The sequence below is a fragment of the Rhinopithecus roxellana genome, chromosome 8, assembly GCF_007565055.1.
Source record: "Rhinopithecus roxellana isolate Shanxi Qingling chromosome 8, ASM756505v1, whole genome shotgun sequence".
Taxonomy (NCBI): Eukaryota; Metazoa; Chordata; class Mammalia; order Primates; family Cercopithecidae; genus Rhinopithecus; species Rhinopithecus roxellana.
The window spans coordinates 9,555,032-9,574,195 of NC_044556.1; the positions used below are offsets into that span (position 1 = coordinate 9,555,032).

General features: G+C 48.8%; 1 protein-coding gene across 2 annotated transcripts; it reads left to right on the top strand.

Annotated features, from left to right (window-relative positions):
• The first annotated feature begins 1,235 nt into the window (after positions 1-1,235).
• On the top strand, positions 1,236-7,953 carry CD70 (CD70 molecule). Of its 2 annotated transcripts, none has more exons than XM_010367164.2 (3): positions 1,236-1,599; positions 2,653-2,686; positions 7,398-7,953. In XM_010367164.2, exons 1-3 carry the CDS (start codon positions 1,438-1,440, stop codon positions 7,784-7,786), a joined length of 585 nt encoding a protein of 194 aa, XP_010365466.1. In that variant the 5' UTR covers positions 1,236-1,437; the 3' UTR covers positions 7,787-7,953. The 2 variants fall into 2 exon arrangements, with proteins under 2 accessions (XP_010365466.1, XP_030790841.1); XM_030934981.1 differs by lacking the exon at positions 1,236-1,599 and adding an exon at positions 1,888-2,171.
• Positions 7,954-19,164: the final 11,211 nt, after the last annotated feature.

A 19,164-nucleotide genomic window follows, 5' to 3' on the forward strand; every position in this document is an offset into this window, starting at 1 on the left:
CAGGAGTTTGAGACCAGCCTGGTAACATAGTAACACCCCATCCTCTACCAAAAAAAAAAAAAAATTTAATTAGCCAGGCATGATAGCGTGTGCTTGTAGACCCAACTATGCAAAAGACTGAGATGGGAGGGTCACTGAAGCCCAGGAGTTTGAGGCTGCTGTGAACTGTGTGGCGCCACTGCACTCCAACCTGGGCAACAGAGCAACACTCTGTCTCTAAAAATATTCATTTAGTCCGGGTGCGGTGGCTCACGCCTGTGAGCACTTTGGGAGTGCTCTTTTCTGGCACTTTGGGAGGCCGAGGCGGGTGGATCACGAGGTCAGGAGATTGAGACCATCCTGGCTAACATGGTGAAACCCCATCTCTACTAAAAATACAAAAAAATTAGCCAGGCTTGGTGGCGGGCACTTGTAGTCCCAGCTACTCGGGAGGCTGAGGCAGGAGAATGGCGTGAACCCAGGAGGCAGAGCTTGCAGTGAGCCGAGATCACATCACTGCACTCCAGCCCGGGCAACAGAGCCAGACTCTGTCTCAAAAAAATAAAAATAAAAAAATAAAAATATTAGTTTAATTTAACTTTAAACAAAAAAGCAGGAGGTTTCCAAGAATGCAGGGGATAGCTGACTGGGAGCGGTGGCTCATGCCTTTAATCCCAGCACTTTGAGAGGCCAAGGCGGGCGGATCACCCGAGGTCAGGAGTTCAAGACCAGCCTGGCCAACATGGTGAAACCCCATCTCTACTAAAAATACAAAAAATTAGCCAGGCATGATGGCGCGCGCCTGTTAATCCCAGCTACTCGCGAGGCTCAAACAAGAGAATCGCTTGAACCCAGGAGACCGAGGTTGCAGTGAGCTGAGATGGCGCCACTGCACTCCAGCCTGGGCGACAGAGGGAGACCTCCGTCTCAAAAAAACAAAACAAAACAAAACAAAAAATGCAGGTGATGGGTACACGAATATTTGGGGAGCACCCCCAATTCTTGGATGCTTGCTGTACCCCCAGTGCACAGAACAGTCTAGTCCCTCACAAATGTGCAGTGGAAGTTTGTTGAATAAATGAATGGGCCCCGGAAGAATGAGGTGGAGAGGGAAATAGGAAGATTGGGTGTCTTCTGCCTGAAGATCGGGCGGGGAGGGGTTGGGGACAGGCAACTCTGCGGCTCACCCGAGGCCACTGCCTGGCCCATCCGGCAATCACCTCCACCCACTGTAAGAGCTGCAGACTGTTGGAGGGAATTTCCCCTCGCCAATCGTTCAAGTCCCTCCCCTCGACCGGCCGGACATCCCCAAAGAGGGGCAGGCTGGTCCCCTGACAAGTTGAGGCAAGTAGACGCCCAGGAGCCCCGGGAGGGGGCTGCAGTTGCCTTCCTTCCTTCTCCGCAGCGCTCTGCGCCCTCCTCGCCCCGCCTGCGCTAGCGGAGGTGATCGCGGCGGCGATGCCGGAGGAGGGTTCGGGCTGCGCGGTGCGGCGCAGGCCCTATGCGTGCGTCCTGCGGGCTGCTTTGGTTCCATTGGTCGCGTGCTTGGCGATCTGCCTCGTGGTCTGCATCCAGCGCCTCTCACGGGCTCAGCAGCAGCTGCCGCTCGAGTCACTTGGGGTGAGTGAGATAGAAAGTTGGGAAGAAGGCCGGGCGCGGTGGCTCAAGCCTGTAATCCCAGCACTTTGGGAGGCCGAGACGGGCGGATCACGAGGTCAGGAGATCGAGACCATCCTGGCTAACACGGTGAAACCCCGTCTCTACTAAAAATACAAAAAACTAGCCGGGCGAGGTGGCGGGCGCCTGTAGTCCCAGCAACTCGGGAGGCTGAGGCAGGAGAATGGCGTGAACCCGGGAGGCGGAGCTTGCAGTGAGCTGAGATCCGGCCACTGCACTCCAGCCTGGGAGACAGAGCCAGACTCCATCTCAAAAAAACAAAGAAAGAAAGTTGGGAAGAAAACATCCCAACTTATTCCGGCAGAGAATACGGAGAGGGGCGGAGGGACCGTGAGGAGCGTGACAGAAAAGACAAAATCAGAATGAGATGGGTACAAAGAGGCCAGGGAGGAAGATCTGGTAGGGCAGAAACAGAGACCAGAACAGGGAGGCGAGGCGGCGACCAGCTGCGCGGTGTAGGGGCTCCGAGAGAGTCACCCTGCCAGGAGGTACAGGGAGATCCCAGGATGGGAAAGGTAGGCGCACATGGAAATGGAAGATGACTCGGCTCTGGTGTTCCCCGGCAGGCTGACTCAGAGGCTGCTGGGGGCTTCACAAGGCTGGGCGTGGGGGCTCCCTGGGGCCTACTAGGACGGGATGGCCCCAGCCACTCGCTCCGGGTGGGGGAGGGATCCCCTTGGGGACCGCGCCGGGCACCTTTGCAGCTGAGAGAGTCCGGTGCGCGCGGTGCACTCGCGCCCAGTGACATACAGGAAAACGATTCGGGAAACTAAGAAGTTATTTTGAAGGTCTCGACTTTACGCTCCCCGCTGGTTCAGACCTGCTTCCTCTTTAAGAAGTCTTAAAAGTAAATAAAATCAAATGAAGTCACCCGTGCGCGCCGTGGGATGAGAGGTGGAAAGGAGGATGGACAGAGAAAAGAGAGCTCCTGGCACGGGGGACACATAGAACCTCTCTGCTTACGTCCGTGCTCTGTTTTCTGGTCTTTTCTTCCAGTGGGACATAGCTGAGCTGCAGCTGAATCATACAGGTAACACGGGGGACGTGGAGGGACGGGGAGAAGAGACACAGAGAGAGAAGGAAGGAGAGACAGAAGGACAAGTGGGGAGAGACAGAGAGAAAGAGACACAGAGAGAGACGGAGGGAGAGAGAGAGGGAGAGACAGGGAAGGAAACAGAGAAGAGGAGACAGAGAGAAGAGAGACGGAGAGGGAGGGAGAGGCCAAGAGAAAGGGAGGGAGAGACAGCGAGAAACAAAGACACAGAGAGAGACAGAGGGGACAGACGGAGACAGAAGAAGACAGGGAAAGAAATAGAGAAAGAAACAGGGAGAGACACAGGAAGAGAGAGCAAGGGAGAAAGACAGAAAGAGAGAGGGAGAGAGAGAGAAAAAAAGAGATAGAGGAGACGGAGAGAGAGAGGGAGGGAGAGACAGAGAGGAACAGTGAATGAAAACCAGAGAGGCGGCCGGGTGTGGTTGCTCACGCCTGTAATCCCCAGCACTTTGGGAGGCCGAGGGCGGTGGATCACTTGAGCCCAGGAGTTTGAGATCAGCCTGGCCAACATGGTGAAACATCGTCTCCACTAAAAATACAAAAATTAGCTGGGCGTGGTAGCAGGTGCCTGTGATCCCAGCTACTCGGGAGGCTGAGGCAGCAGAATCGCTTAAACCTGAGAGGCCGAGGTTGCAGTCAGCCGAGATTATGCCGCTGCGCTCCAGCCTAGATCACAGAAGGAGATTCCGTCAAATAAATAAGTAAACAAATAAATAAATGAAAGGAAAGAGAAAGAAAAGAAAGAGAAAGAAAGAAAGAGGGAGGGAGAGAGGGAGGGAGGGAAGAGACAGAGAGAGGAAGAAAGGAAGAAAGAAAGATGAAAGAAAGAAGAAAAAGAAAGAGAAAGAAAAGAAAGAAAGAAAGAAAGAAAGAAAGAAAGAAAGAAAGAAAGAAAGAAAGAAAGAAAGAAAGAAAGAAAGAAAGGGAAAGGAAGAAAAAGAAAGAAGAGAGGAGAATGGCAGAGATAGAGAGGAAGAGACAGAGAGGGGGAAGAAGAGAAAGAGGGTGAGGGAGAAAGAGAGATCATGCCCAAGAGAAAGAGGAAAAGGGAGAGAATGAGAGAGAGAGAGAGAGAGAGAGAGAGAGAGAGAAAGAGAGAGAGAGAGAGAGAGAGAGATGGGGCAGGTGTGTGTTTCTGGGCATCCGCTACCTTTCTCTCTCTTTCGCTCGCAGTCCTTCACATTCGATCTCCTCCCTTAGAAGAATCAAAGGGATTTTGTTAGTAAACAAAAACGCTCGCAGGAATGGCTACCCTTCCTCCATTCATGCCACAAGCACTAATTATACATCTGCAGTGGGCAGGCCTTGTTCCGGTGCTGCGCACAAAACAGACAGAAATCCCTGCCTGGTGAGCTTCCCTTCTACTATTACTCCTACCCAGGAGGAGATGACAAAAGATAAAAATGAACATGTGAGAAACAGAACAATGCCGCATAGAGTAAAACAGGCCAAGAGCAGGTTTTAGAGAAAAATCAGGCAAGGATGTGGGTGGGGAATCTGGGCGTGCCAGGGTTGGGGTTCTCATTTAAAGTGGAGTCGTGGCGGTGGGGGGCAGGGGGTCTCTGAGTGGGTGGCATCGGCAAGAAGCCTTAAGGGAGATGAAATGAACCGTTCTGCGCTAGGTGAGAATATGTCTCCTCCCAGCCTCTCTCGAACACTTCTTCCTCTTCTGTTTTTCCACGGTTCATCCCCAGAGACTAATATCACTGCAGGCTTGTTCCTTCCATTTTGTAATGGAAAGGACCTTTGTTTCTCTCTCTTCTCCTTGGGTCTCTGACCCCTGATCGATCTCTCTCTCTCTCTCTCTCTCTCTCTCTCTCCCCTATATTTTTCCTGTAATTTGGTCTTGAGGCCCCTTTCTGGAGGGTGACTGTAAACTCTAGCCCCGCATCGACGGGGCACCGGGCGTGACCGTGCGTGTTGACAGTATCTTTCACATGACCGTTCTTTCTTCTGGTGGATGATGTCATGCCTAAGTGTCTGACAGGGGACCAGGTGTCACTCTTACAGGAAATTTGCAAAGCCTGGTAAACAATACAGGAAATTTCCAAAGCCTGGTAAACAACCTTGTGGCTCCTGTTTGACCTGTGTTCAGTTCCTTCCTAACAAGACAGCCAGTGTCCAGGAGAGCCTTGAGTGAAAAGGAGAGTGAGGCTCAGGTGTGTCAGTCAGATAACACACGGAGACAGGAGACGCTGCGAGAAACACGTGAAATACGGCCGAGCACCGTGGCTCACGGCTATGATCCCAGCACTTTGGGAGGCTGAGGCGGGAGGATCGCTTGAGCCCAGGAGTTCGAGACCAGCTTGCAAAACATAGCAAGACCACCATCTCTAGAACAAAATTTTGAAAATTAGCTGGTCATGGTGACGCACGCCACTTCCCAATGACTCAGGAGGCTGAGGTGGGAGATAGCTTGAGCCCCAGAGGCTGAGGCCGCAGTGAGCTATGATTGCACCACTGCACTCCAGCCTGGGTGACAGGGTCAGACACCGTCTCTCAAGAAAATAAAGATCCTAGAGAGAGGAGGGCCAACGGGAAGGTGTGGGAGCTCTCTGAGACACTCAACCAGCAGGTAGAGAGCAAGAAAAAGAAAGGGACCTGGGAGCCAAAGCTTTTATTGGGGTTCAGGGTGTTACCCGAGCAGGCTTCCCTTGGGGAATTCTCTGGCGCTGTCTCTCGTGCGCTCTCTCGCGCATCCTCTCTCTCGCTCTCTGGCGTTCTCTCGTGCGCACGCTCCCTCTCACTCTCAGGCACTCTCGCTCACTCTCTCGTGCACTCTCTCGAGCTCTGTAGGTCTCGTCCTCTCTCACACACACTCTCTCTCTCTTGCTCTCTCTCTCTCTCTCATGCTGTCTCTCGCACTGTCTCCTCTCCTTCTCTCGCTCTCTCGTGCTCTCTCTCTCGCTGTCTCGTGCATGATCCCTCAAGCTCTCTCGTCCTCTCTCTCACGCACACTCTCTTGCTCTCTCGTGTTCTCTCGCACTCTCTCATGTTCTCTTGCACTCTCTCGTGTTCTCTCTCTCAAGCACTCTCTGGAGCTCTGTCTTGCTCTCTCCTGCTCTCTTACTCTCTTACTCTCTCTTACTGTCTCTTACTCTCTTACTCTCTCATGCTCTCTCGTGCTGTCACTCTCATGCTCTCTCGCTCTCATGCACTCTCTCGCTCTCATGCACTCTCTTGAGCTCTCTCTTGCTCTCTCTCTCTCATGCCCTCTTGTGCTCTCTTACTCTCTCTGGCTCTCTCATGCTCTCTCACTTCTCAAGCTCTCTCGTGCTGTCACTCTCATGTCCTCTCTCATGCCCTCTCATGCACTCTCCGAGCTCTATCTTGCTCTCTCTCTGTCATGCCCTCTCGTGCTCTCTTAATCTTACTCTCCCTTACTCTTTCTTGCTCTCTCTTGCCCTCTCTCACTCTCATGCACTCTCTCGAGCTCTCTCTTGCTCTCTCTCTGTCATGCCCTCTTTTTTTTTTTTTTTTTTTTTTTTGAGATGGAGTCTCGTTCTGTCTCGCCCGGGCTGGAGTGCAGTGGCCAGTTCTCAGCTCACTGCAAGCTCCGCCTCCCGGGTTTATGCCATTCTCCTGCCTCAGCCTCCGAGTAGCTGGGACTACAGGCGCCCGCCACCTCGCCCGGCTAGTTTTTTGTATTTTTTAGTAGAGACAGGGTTTCACCGTGTTAGCCAGGATGGTCTCCATCTCCTGACCTCGTGATCCGCCCGTCTCGGCCTCCCAAAGTGCTGGGATTACAGGCTTGAGCCTCCGCGCCCGGCCTGTCATGCCCTCTTGTGCTCTCTTACTCTCTCTGGCTCTCTCATGCTATCTCTCTCATGCTCTCTCACTCTCTCGTGCTCTCTCGTGCTCTCTCACTCTCTCATGCACTCCCTCAAGCTCTCTCTTGCACTCTCTCTCTCTCATGCTGTCTCATGCTGTCTTACCAATCTCTGGCTCTCTCCTGCTCTCTCACTCTCTCTGGCTCTCTCTCGCATGCTGTCTCATGCACTCTCTCTCAAGCTTTCTTGTCCTCTCTCTCACACACACACTCTCTTGCTGTCTCTCTCTCATGCTCTCTCCTGCTCTCTTACTCTCTCTTGCTCTCTCATTCTCTCTGTCGCTCTCTCATGCATTCTCTCTATATATATCACTCCCTCCCCATCTGTCTCTACCCTTGTCTCTGTTTTTTTTTTCTCTCTCTCTCTCTCTCTCCTGGTATCTCTTGGTCCCTCTCTCTACACCTCTCCCCTTACCCCTCTCTCCTTCCCTTTAGATCTCTAACCTTCTACTCCCCTCCTTTTCTTTTTTTTTTTTTTTGAGACAGGGTTTCTGTCACCCATACTGGAGTACAGTGGTGTGATCATAGCTCACTGCAGTCTCATCCTCCCAGGTTCAAGCGATCCTCCAGCCTCAGCCTCCTCCCAAGAGTAGCCAGGACCACCACACTTGGCTAACTTTTTATTTTTTGTAGAGATGGGGTCTCGCCATGTTGTCCAGGCTGGTCTTGAACTCCTGACCTCAGGTGATCCACCCGCCTTGGCCTCCTAAACTGCTGAGATTTCAGGCATGAGCCACCATGTCCAACCTATCCCTTGATCTCTAACTCTCGATCTCTATATCTGACTTTCTCTATGACCCCCTGTGCCTCAGTTTCCCTAAAACTTCATCCTCTCATCCCTCTAACCCTGTGCCCTAGGACCTCAGCAGGACCCCAGGCTATACTGGCAGGGGGGCCCAGCACTGGGCCGCTCCTTCCTGCATGGACCAGAGCTGGACAAGGGGCAGCTACGTATCCATCGTGACGGCATCTACATGGTCCACATCCAGGTGACGCTGGCCATCTGCTCCTCCACGTCAACCTCCAGACACCACCACCCCACCACCCTGGCCGTGGGAATCTGCTCTCCCGCCTCCCGTAGCATCAGTCTGCTACGTCTCAGCTTCCACCAAGGTTGTACCATTGCCTCCCAGCGCCTGACGCCCCTGGCCCGAGGAGACACACTCTGCACCAACCTTACTGGGACACTTTTGCCTTCCCGAAACACTGATGAGACCTTCTTTGGAGTGCAGTGGGTGCGCCCGTGACCACTGCTTCTGATTAGGGTTTTTTAAATTTTATTTAAGTTCGAGAGAAAATGTTTACACACAGGGGTCACCTGGGGTGGGAGTCGGGGTGGGGTGGCGGGTAAGACAAGGGAGGGCATCAAGTTTTTTCTGTCTTTTCATTTTCCTATTAAAAAATGCAAAAATCAGCCGGGCATGGTGGCATGCATCTGTAATCTCAGCTACTCGGCCGACTGAGGCAGGAGAATCGCTTGAACCCTGGAGGTGGAGGTTGCAGTGAGCCAAGATTACGCCACTGCACTCCAGCCTGGGCGACAGAGCAAGACTCTGTCTCAGAAAAAAAAAAAAAAAAAGTTCTTGGTTAGGGATGTTTGAAGAATAGAGGAAGCAGTCTGGGCACGGTGGCTCACACCTACAATCCCAGCACTTTGGGAGGCTGAGGAAGGCAGATCATTTGAGCCTCAGGGTTCAAGACCAGCGTGGGTAACATAGTGAGACAACCATCCCTACAAAAAGTACAAAAATTAACCAGGTGTAGTGGTGTGCTACGCCAAGCTACTCAGGAGGCTGAAATGGGAGGCTGGGTAGAGCCCGGAAGGTCAAAGGCTACAGTGAGCCGTGATCATGCCACTGCACTCCAGCCTGAGCAAAAGAGTAAGATTCCCTGTCAAAAAAAAAAAAAAAAGTCCTGTTTTCTCCTTGGTGCCTCTATTTGACAAGAGAGGAAACAGAGATCACTTTGGGTGACTGTCCCTCAAAGCAGACACTGCAAAATACCTAACAAGTTGGGAGGCCAAGATGGGTGGATCACTTGAGATCAGGAGTTCCAGACCAGCCTGGCCAACATGGTAAAACTCCGTCTCTATTAAAAATACAAAAATTAGCCATGCATGGTTGAGGGCGCTTGTAATCCCAGCTACTCAGGAGACTGAGACAGGAGAATCACTTGAACGCAGGAGGCGGAGGTTGCAGTGAGCCGAGATCGCGCCATTGCACTCCAGCCTGGTGACAGGTGTAGCAAACCACCATGACACACGTTTACCTATGTAACGGAACTGCACATCCTGCACATGTACCCCAGAACTTTAATAATAATAGTAATAAAAGATCACTTGAGGTCAGGAGTTCAAGACCAGCCTGGCCAACCTGGTGAAACCTCACCTCTACTGAAAATACAGGGTCTTGCTCTGTCACCCAGGCTACAGTGTGGTGGCATGATCGTGTCTCACTGCAGCCTCAAACTCCTGGGCTCAAGTGATCCTCCCACCTCAGCCTCCCAAATAGCTAGGACCGCCAACACAGGCCACCACACCCTGGCTTTTTTTTTTTTGGTTTTGAGATGAGTTCTCATTACATTGCCCCAGTTGGTCTCAAACTTCAGTCTCCCGAAATGCCCCTCTTCCCGCCTCCGCCTTCCCGAGTGCTGGGATTACAGGCATGAGCCACTGCACTGGACCTCAAATACATTTTGGAACCCAGAACTTTCCAATATTTGAAAATGTTGTACAGGATTAGACCATCTTTTTTTTATTATTTTATTTTGAGATGGAGTCTCGCTCTGTTGTCCAGGCTGGAGTGCAGTGGTGCAATCTCATCTCACTGCAACCTCCACCCACCCAGGTTCAAGTGATTCTTCTGCCTCAGCCTCTCAAGTCTGGGACTACAGCAATCCGCCACCATGCAAATTTTTCTGTTATTAGTAGAGACAGGGTTTCATCATGTTGGCCAGGATGGTCTCGATCTCTTGACCTCGTGATCCACCTGCCTCGGCCTCCCAAAGTGCTGGGATTATAGGCGTGAACTACTGCGCCCGGCGTTTATACCATCTTTTATGCCTCACTTCAGCGAGGTTGGGACAGCATTTTGTAATCAAACACCATACCTATTTTTTTTTTTTTTTTTTTTTTTTTTTACAATGAGAAGTGTTAACATTAACATTAAGTGGGATAAAAATCAAGACTACAGGCCAGGCGCAGTGGTTCATGCCTGTAATCCCAGCACTTTGGGAGGCCGAGGTGGGCGGATCACCTGAGGTCAGGAGTTCAAGACCAGCCTGGTCAACATGGGAAAACCCCGTCTCTACTAAAAATACAAAACAGCTGGACATGGTGGCCGGCACCTGTAACCCCAGCTACTCGGGAGGCTGAGGCAGGAGGATCACTTAAACCCAGGAGGTGGAGGTTGCAGTGAACCAAGATCGTGACATTGCACTCCAGCCCGGGTGACAAGAGCGAAACTCCATCTCAAAAAAAAAAAAAAAAATCAAGACTACAATTACCAGCCTGGCTAACATGGTGAAACCTCATCTCTACTAAACATATAAAAATTAGCTGGGTGTGGTGATGGGCACCTGTAATCCCTGCTACTAGGGAGGCTGAGACAGGAGAATCTCTGGAACCCACGAGGTGGAGGTTGCAGTGAGCTGAGATAGTGCCACTGCACTCCAGCCTGGGTAACAGAGTGAGACTCTGTCTTAAAAAAAAAAAAAAAAAAAAAAAAGACTACAATTAACAAAAAGTTCAGGTCAGAGATTGCCGCCAAACAATTTACCAAAACGACTTGATTTCCAGGGCTTTTTGGATTTTGGAATTGGGGACTCAAAAGTAAAGTCAAATGCTCCTGACGGCATTTAATATGGACTGCACACCGTTTTAACACATTAACTCAGCTCATGTTCATGCAAGACTTACAAACCTGGAGGAATCGTCATCACCCCATTTCACAGATGAGAAAAACAGAGGCGCAAAACGTTAAGTCATCTGCCCAAAGTTACTGGTTTTGTAACTGCTGGGGCCTCTGTATTTAACAGTTAAGGAAAATAGTGGCAGAAAACCTGAGTCACAAGCCCAAGGCAATTCATCTACACAGTAGTGGACTCAGGATTCCAACCCAGATAATCCCGCGTCTTGCATCCTTGCTCTCACCTCTAGAGGGGGAAGTGAGAGGGGCGGTGTGGGGTGTCCCCAGCTGAGGGGGAGGGGAAGTGAGACCCACACACCGCCCTCCCCCACAAATCTAGCCCTGCAGCCCCTCTCCATCCTTACCTGGACTCAGGACCATGCATCTGGAAAAGCCACAGACACTCGACGCCAGCTTGTGAAAGTAACCGGGAGGGAGGCTGTACCCTGCAAAGCCACAGGGAAGGGGCCGCCCAAGACCGTGAGAACCCACCACTTACATCAGCGTGACCTGGATGTGAGACACGGAGTCAAAGGAGATTATCTGGCAGCTTTTTAAGATTTGACTGCCTGACTATTCACAATAGCCAAGACTTGGAACCAACCCAAATGTCCATCAATGACAGACTGGATTAAGAAAATGTGGCACATATACACCGTGGAATACTATGCAGCCATAAAAAAGGTGAGTTCATGTCCTTTGTCGGGTCATGGATGAAGCTGGAAACCATCATTCTGAGCAAACTATCTCAAGGACAGAAAACCTAACACTGCATGTTCTCACTCATAGGTGGGAATTGAACAATGAGAATACTGGGACACAGGGTGGGGAACATCACACACCAGGGCCTGTAGTGGAGTGTGGAGTTGGGGGAGGGGGGAGGGATAGCATCAGGAGAAACACCTAATGTAAATGACGAGTTAATGGGTGCAGTAAACCAACACAGCACAGGTATACGTATGTAACAAAACTGCATGTTGTGCACATGTACCCTAGAACTTACAGTATAATTTTAAAAAAAGATTTGACTGCCTGGCCAGGCACAGTGGCTCACGCTTGTAATCCTAACACTTTGGGAGGCCGAGGCAGGCAGATTGCCTGAGCTCAAGAGTTCAAGACCAGCCTGGGCAATATGGCGAAACCCTGTTTCTACTAAAATACAAAAAAAAAAAAAATTAGCCAGGCATGGCGGCATGCGCCTGTAGTCCCCATGGCTGATGCAAGAGAATTGCTTTAACCCAGGAGGCAGAGGTTGCAGTGAGCCAAGATCGAGTCACTGTACTCCAGCCTGGGTGACAGAGAGACACTCTATCTCTAAAAAAAAAAAAAAAAAAAAAAAAAAAAAAATTTGACTGCCCCACTGGATTTTGGAATTGCAGGGGGTCTTCAGCCCCTTCGTTTTGGCCAATTTCTCCCATTTGGAATGGGTATATCCAATGCCTGTACCCCACTGTATATAGGAAGTAACTAACTTGCTTTTGATGTAAAGATCCACAGACAGAAAGGACTTGCCTTGTCTCAGATGAGATTTTGGACTGTGGACTTTTGAGTTAATGCTGAAATGAGTTAAGACTTTGGGGGATGGTTGGGAAGGCATGATTAGTTTGAAGACATTATGCTCAATGAAATAAGTCAGTCAAAAAGGAAAAATATGTATTGTATAAACTAGCTTACAGTAATCTACCAATAGGAGTAAAACTGTTCACAGGAATATAAAATAGAATTTTTTAGACGTGCAGTCTTTGAGGATTTCTTTGTGTTTCTACCAATCAAGAATTTTCCTTCAGGTGCTTCACAGTCATTTGAATCAGTTCTATTTTCTTTTTTCTTTGTTTGTTTGTTTTGATTTTTTATTTGTTTGTTTGTTTTTTGAGATGGAGTTTCGCTCTTGTCACCCAGGCTGGAACACAGTGGTACGGTCTCAGCTCACTGCAACCACCACCTCCTGGGTTCAAGTGATTCTCCTGGCTTAGCCTCTCGAGTAGCTGGGATGACAGGTGCCCACCACCATACCTGCCTGTAATCCCAGCTACTTGGGAGGCTGAGGCAGGAGAATCACTTGAACCTGGGAAGCGGAGGTTGCAGTGAGCCAAGATCAAGCCTCTGCACTCCAGCTTGGGCAACAGAGCGAGACTCCATTTCCAAAAAAAAAAAAAAGAAGAAAAAGAAATTCAAAGTCCATTAGCAGGAAGGCTGAGACAGGAGGCTGGAACCCAGGAGTCGGCAGTGAGCTATGTTCATGCTGCACTCCAGCTAGGGTGACAAAGGAATACAAAGAAAGAAAAGAGAGAAAGAGAGAGAGAGAAGGAGGGAGGGAGGGACGAAGGAAGGAAGGAAGGAAGGAAGGAAGGAAGGAAGGAAGGAAGGGAGATTATTTGATGTTATATGATTTTCACCTCAATTTTTGAAAAAAGAGTGTATACACAGGGTTTTATAGAAAATAAAATGCAAGGCCAGTCACAGTGTCTCACACCTGTAATCCCAGCATTTTGGGAGGCCGAAGCAGGTGAATCACCTGAGGTCAGGAGTTCAAGACCAGCCTGGCCAACATGATGAAACACCGTCTCTACTAAAAATACAAAATATTAGCCAGGCGTGGTGGCGGGCACCTGTGGTCCCAGCTACGCAGGAGGCTGAGGAAGGAGAATCGCTTGAACCTGGGAGGCAGAGGTTGCAGTGAGCCAAGATCATGCCACTGCACTCCAGCCTAGAAACAGAGCGAAACTCCATCTCCAAAAAAAAAAAGAAAGAAAGAAAAAAGAAAATTCAAAGTCCGTTAACAGTTAATCACCATCCTGTCCACTTCATCAAAAGGAAATTCAATGTCCGTTAACAAGACCAGGTGCGGTGACTCATGCTTGTTCCCGGCACTTTGGGAGGCCGAGATGGGTGATTCACCTGTCCCAGCTGAGGGAGGGGAAGGATCACCCACCTCCGCTTGGTCAGAAGGGCAATAAGGGAAAGACCAATGGGGCTTATGTGGCAAAACCCTCTCTCTACTAAAATACACAAAAAAATTAGCCAGGCATGATGGCAGGCGCCTGTAGTCCCTGCTACTCAGGAGACTGAGGCAGGAGAATCACTTGAACCCAGGAGGCAGAGGTCGCAGTGAGCCGAGATTGCAACAAGTTCAGCTTTCTTTTTTTTTTTTTTTCTTTGTATGTTTAGTAAAGACTGGGTTTCACCATGTTGGCCAGGCTGGTCTCGAACTCCCGACCTCAGGTGACCTACCCACCTCGGCCTCTCAAAGTGCTGGGATTACAGGCATGAGCCGATGTGCCCAGTCTCATCTTTTAAAATTTAGCATTAAACTCGGACACCCAGATTAACAGGATAAAGACCAGAGATGTCCACCGTCATAAATTTAGCCTGCACAAAGGAGGAACTGGTGTTTTGATGAATCTACCTAACTCACCAATTAACTGATCACACTTTGTGTGTGATCTTTTTTAAGGGTGACGGTAAATGCTTCATGAGTATGTTGTGCTGAGATAGAAAAACTGTATCTCTTTAAAATTCTCAGAACATTGATTTAAATATCATGCTAGCGTGCGTATGCACAATGCACATGCAAATTTCCAGCAAACTTTACCAGCCCTAAGACCCAAGTGAGACTATTTGAACACAGAGCCCACATTTTCCAATTTGGGGCAAACCCACTTCTTAATACTATGCAAGTCTCCAGAGAACCCACACATTTGTGCCCCAATATCTGCTCATTTCTTCCCACCCCTATTCCCTGGTAACCACAGTTCTGCTCTCTGTCTCTAAGAGTTTGGCTTTTTTTTTTTTTTTTTTTTTTTTTTAAGATTCCCCATATTGACAGAACAGGATTATCACTATCTTGGACAAGTGCTGCCATTTTAAGTTTCATCTTGATCGGGGCTTGGTGTGGTGGCTCACGCCTGTAATCCAAGCACTTTGGGAGGCCGAGGCAGGCAGATCACGAGGTCAGGAGATTGAGACCATCCTGGGTAACATGGTGAAACCCCGTCTCTACTAAAAATACAAAAAAAATTAGCCAGGCATGGTGGCAGACACCTGTAGTCCCAGCTACTCGGGAGACTGAGGCAGAAGAATGGCATGAACCTGGGAGGCGGAGCTTGCAGTGAGCCGAGATCACGCCACTGCACTCCAACCTGGGTGACAGAGCGAGACTCCATCTCAAATACAAAAAGAAGTTTCATCTTGATCAAAAACTACCTAAATCCAAATGGCATCAGCCTAATGGCTAAGGTCACCATGACCATAAACCACAAATAACATCCTCAACCACAGACATGTCAGCCCTAAGATAACCTCCTTTCTGGGCAGGAAGATGTCAGCCCCAAGATAACCTCCTTTCTGCCCAGAGACATTCCAACCCCCCCCCCCCCACAAACCTCTCCCCTACACAGAAACATTTCAAGCTTGTGATAAGCCCCCTCACTCTAAAACCAATATATACTGTTAGTCTGTAAGAGAGAGCGCTCCTGACTGAAATTGGCTAGAAGCCCCTCTCAGGTTTATTCTCCAAAATAAACCCGTCTTTGACTGTTGAGCCACTTTTTGTGTTTCTTTCCTCTTTCTTTAACTCTTACACGTATAAGTGAGATCATGCAGTACTTGTCTTTCTGTGTCTGGCTTATTTCACTGAGCTCAATGTCATCCAGGTTCATCCATATTGTCCCAAATGTCAGGATTTTCTTCTCTTGTAAGATGCAATAATGTTCCAATGTGTTCCTCTCTAGACCATACTTTCTTTACCTATTCATTCATTATTGGACACTTAGGTTGTTTTCATATCTTGGCTATTATAAATAATGCTGCAATGACACTATTCACAATAGCAAAGACTTGGAACCAACCCAAATGTCCATCAGTGACAGACTGGATAAAGAAAATGTGGCACATATACACCATGGAATACTATGCAGTCATTAAAAAAGAGTTCATGTCCTTTGTAGGGACATGGATGAAGCTGGAAGCGAAGCCATCATTCTCAGCAAACTAACACAGGAACAGAAAATCAAACACTACCTATTCTCACTCATAAGTGGGGGTTGAACAATGAGAATACATGGACACAGGGAGAGGAACATCACACACCAGGGCCTGTCAGGGGATTGGGGGCAAGGGGAGGGAGAGCATTAGAACAAATACCTAATGCCATGTGGGGCTTAAAACCTAGATGACAGGTTGACAGGTACAGCAAACCACCATGGCACATGTATACTTATGGAACAAACCTGCATGTTCTACACATGTATCCCAGAACTTAAAGTAAAATAAAAATAATAATAATAATAATAATGCTGCAATGTTCATGCAGATATTACTATGTTCTGACTTCTCAATGTCAGAAGTGCGGCCTTTGAGGAACTGAAACCTGTGTAGCTGAAAGCTATTAAAGAGCAGATTCTCTTGCTCCAAATACTGCATTCTGGAAGAGGGAACTAAGGTCTTCCAGTTTTAGTGAAACCGTTCTCTGACGTCTTTCTCACATACCCTGGTTTCCCCATGGGGGCCACACAAGACCCAGGGCATTCTGGAAGAGGGTACTAGGGTCTTCAGGTCTTAGCGAAGCTGTTCTCTGGTGTCTGTCTTATACGCCCTGATTCCCCGATGGGACCACACAAGACCCAGAGAAGGCAAACATTTCCACTGGCAGACTTGTTGCAGATTCTTCTCTCCTCCAACCCCAAGATCATATTGTACTTGCAAGATCGTTTCCTCCCTGAAAATTGGCTTAACACTTTGTCATTATTCAAATAGGCTGAGACGGATGTGCCTCATCTGCTCAGGAGGCAAGCCCAGACAAGCCCAGACAAGACCAAGCTTTCTTTACATTCAGAGACTATCTGGACTCTCAGATTCATATGCAAGTCAAAAACCACCTACCCAGCACCCATACACACACACACACACACACACACACACACACACACACACACGAGCACAGCCTCCTCCTCATGTGCACACACCCAGGCCTTGGCAAAGTGTGCACACTTAGTCTTTTATGTGCACAGACCATTACTCTGTCAATAAAAAACAAATCCGAATTTAGCAGGAGAGACTTTATTCAAAAAGACGATTACAAGGAGGGTAGAATAGGACTATCCTGTCACACACATCCATGCGAAGAGAGTCCACCAACAGACTTTGTGTGAGTAACAAGGCTGTTTATTTCACTTGGGTGCAAGTGGGCTAAGTCTGAAAAGAGAGTCAGCAAAGGGAGATAGGGGTGGGGCAGTTTTATAGGATTTGGGTAGGTAGTGGAAAGTTATGGTTAAAGGTGGTTATCTCTTGCGGGCAGGGGCGGGGGTCACAAGGTGCTCAGTGAGGAGATCATGAGACTCATTGTTCAGGAGAAGGAATGTCACAAGGTCGATTGTTTAGTTGGGGTGGGGCAGGAACAAATCACAATGGTAGAATGTCCTCTTTTGTGGTTCTTCAGTTGCTCCAGGCCATCTGGATGCAGGTCATAGGGGTTATGATGGCTTAGCTTGGGCTCAGAGGCCTGACATTCCTGTCTTCTTATATTAATAAGAAAAACAAAACAAAATAGTGGTGAAGTGTTGGGGCAGTGAAAATTTTAGGGTGGATGGTATGGAAAGATAATGGGTGATGTTTCTCAGGGCTGCTGTGAGTGGGATTAGGGGTGACGTGGGAACTTAGAGTGGGAGAGATTAAATTGAAGAAAGATTTTGGGGTAAGGGGTGATATTGTGGGGTTGTTGGAAGGAGCATCTGTCATATAGAATGATTGGTGGCCTGGATGTGGTTTTGTAGGAACTAAGAAACTAAACAGAAGATACAAGGTCCAAATAAGAGAAGGAAACAAACAGGTATTAAAGGACTAAGAATTGGGAGGACCCAGGATATCCAACTAGAGAGTGTCCAAGGTGGTTCAGCATAATTATTTGCTTGGTTGGCAAGTTTTTGGGCTCTATCCTTGAGTGCTTTTATGTTGTCATATACCAGGCCAAACTGATTTAGGTAAAAACAACACTCTTCATTTAAAAATATACAGACTTCTCCTTTTTCAGCAGTGAGTAAGTCGAGGCCTATTCCTGTCTTCTTTTTTTCTTTTTTTTTTTTTTTTTTTTGAGACGGAGTCTTGCTCTGTTGCCTGGGCTAGAGTGCAGTGGCTGGATCTCAGCTCACTGCAAGCTCCGCCTCCCGGGTTTATGCCATTCTCCTGCCTCAGCCTCCTGAGTAGCTGGGACTAGAGGCGCCCGCCACCTCGCCTGGCTAGTTTTTTGCATTTTTAGTAGAGATGGGGTTTCACTGTGTTAGCCAGGATGGTCTCAATCTCCTGACCTCGTGATCCGCCCGTCTCGGCCTCCCAAAGTGCTGGGATTACAGGCTTGAGCCACCGCGCCCGGCCCCTGTCTTCTTATATTAATAATAAGAAAAACAAAACAGTAGTGGAGTCTTGGTGTCATGAGGGGAAGTTGTTCGGTCCCATTTGCAAACTGATTTTGGGGGGTAAGGAAAACTAGTGTATGTGTGCCTGTCCAATTAACAGGTAGACACATGTAGGTGGAGGAGCCACAGAGGAAGAAGAGGACTTGTGTAAGGCAAAACTGGAAATGTAAAGTGAAAAGATGAGAGGATGTACTAAAAGAGGTATCTTCCTGTGGCTGGGAATCTGGAGTAGGCAAGAGAAGATTACCAGCCTGGAGAATTTCCTGTCTAGCCTGCTGGAGAACTGGAAGATAGTCACCCAGAAGGCTTGTGTCTGGGACAAGGTTGAGGCCAAGCAAGAAAGTACGTCCATATAAAAGTTCAAATGAACTGTACCCTGTGGTCTTTTCGAGGACAGGCCCTAATTCTGAGGAGGGCAAATGGTAGAAGTACTGTCCAGTCATTTTTAAGTTGGAGGCTAAGCTTGGTGAGGTGTGTTTTTAAAAGATCATTCATCCGTTCTACCTTTCCTGAAGATTGAGGATGGTTTGGGGTACGAAGTTTCCACTGAATACCAAGAGCCTGAGAAACTGCTTGGGTGATTTGACTAATAAAGGCCGGACCGTTGTCAGATTGAATAGAAGTAGGGAGTCCAAATCAGGGAATTATATCTGTTAGAAGGGAAGAGATGACTGCAGTAGCCTTTTCGGAGCTAGTGGGAAAAGCCTCGACCCATCTGGTGAAGGTATCGACCGAAACCAAGAGATATTTAAATTTGGCCGGGCGCGGTGGCTCAAGCCTGTAATCCCAGCACTTTGGGAGGCCGAGACGGGCGGATCACGAGGTCAGGAGATCGAGACCATCCTGGCTAACACGGTGAAACCTCGTCTCTACTAAAAAATACAAAAAACTAGCTGGGCGAGGTGGCAGGCGCCTGTAGTCCCAGCTACTCGGGAGGCTGAGGCAGGAGAATGGCATAAACCCGGGAGGCGGAGCTTGCAGTGAGCTGAGATCCGGCCACTGCACTCCAGCCTGGGCAACAGAGTGAGACTCCGTCTCAAAAATAAATAAATAAATAAATAAATAAATAAATAAATAATAAATTTACAGACGTGGAGCATATGAGTAAAGTCAATTGGCCAATCTTGTGTCAGAGTAAATCCACAAGCCTGATGTGTAGGAAAAGGAGGAGGCCTGAGAAAGCCTTGGGAGCTGGTGGCATGGCAGACAGAGCATTGAGAGGTGATGGTCTTAAGGATGGATTTCCATGAAGGGAAGGAGATGAGGGCCTGCAGGAGGCAAGCCAGAAGCTTGTATCCCACATGGAGGTGG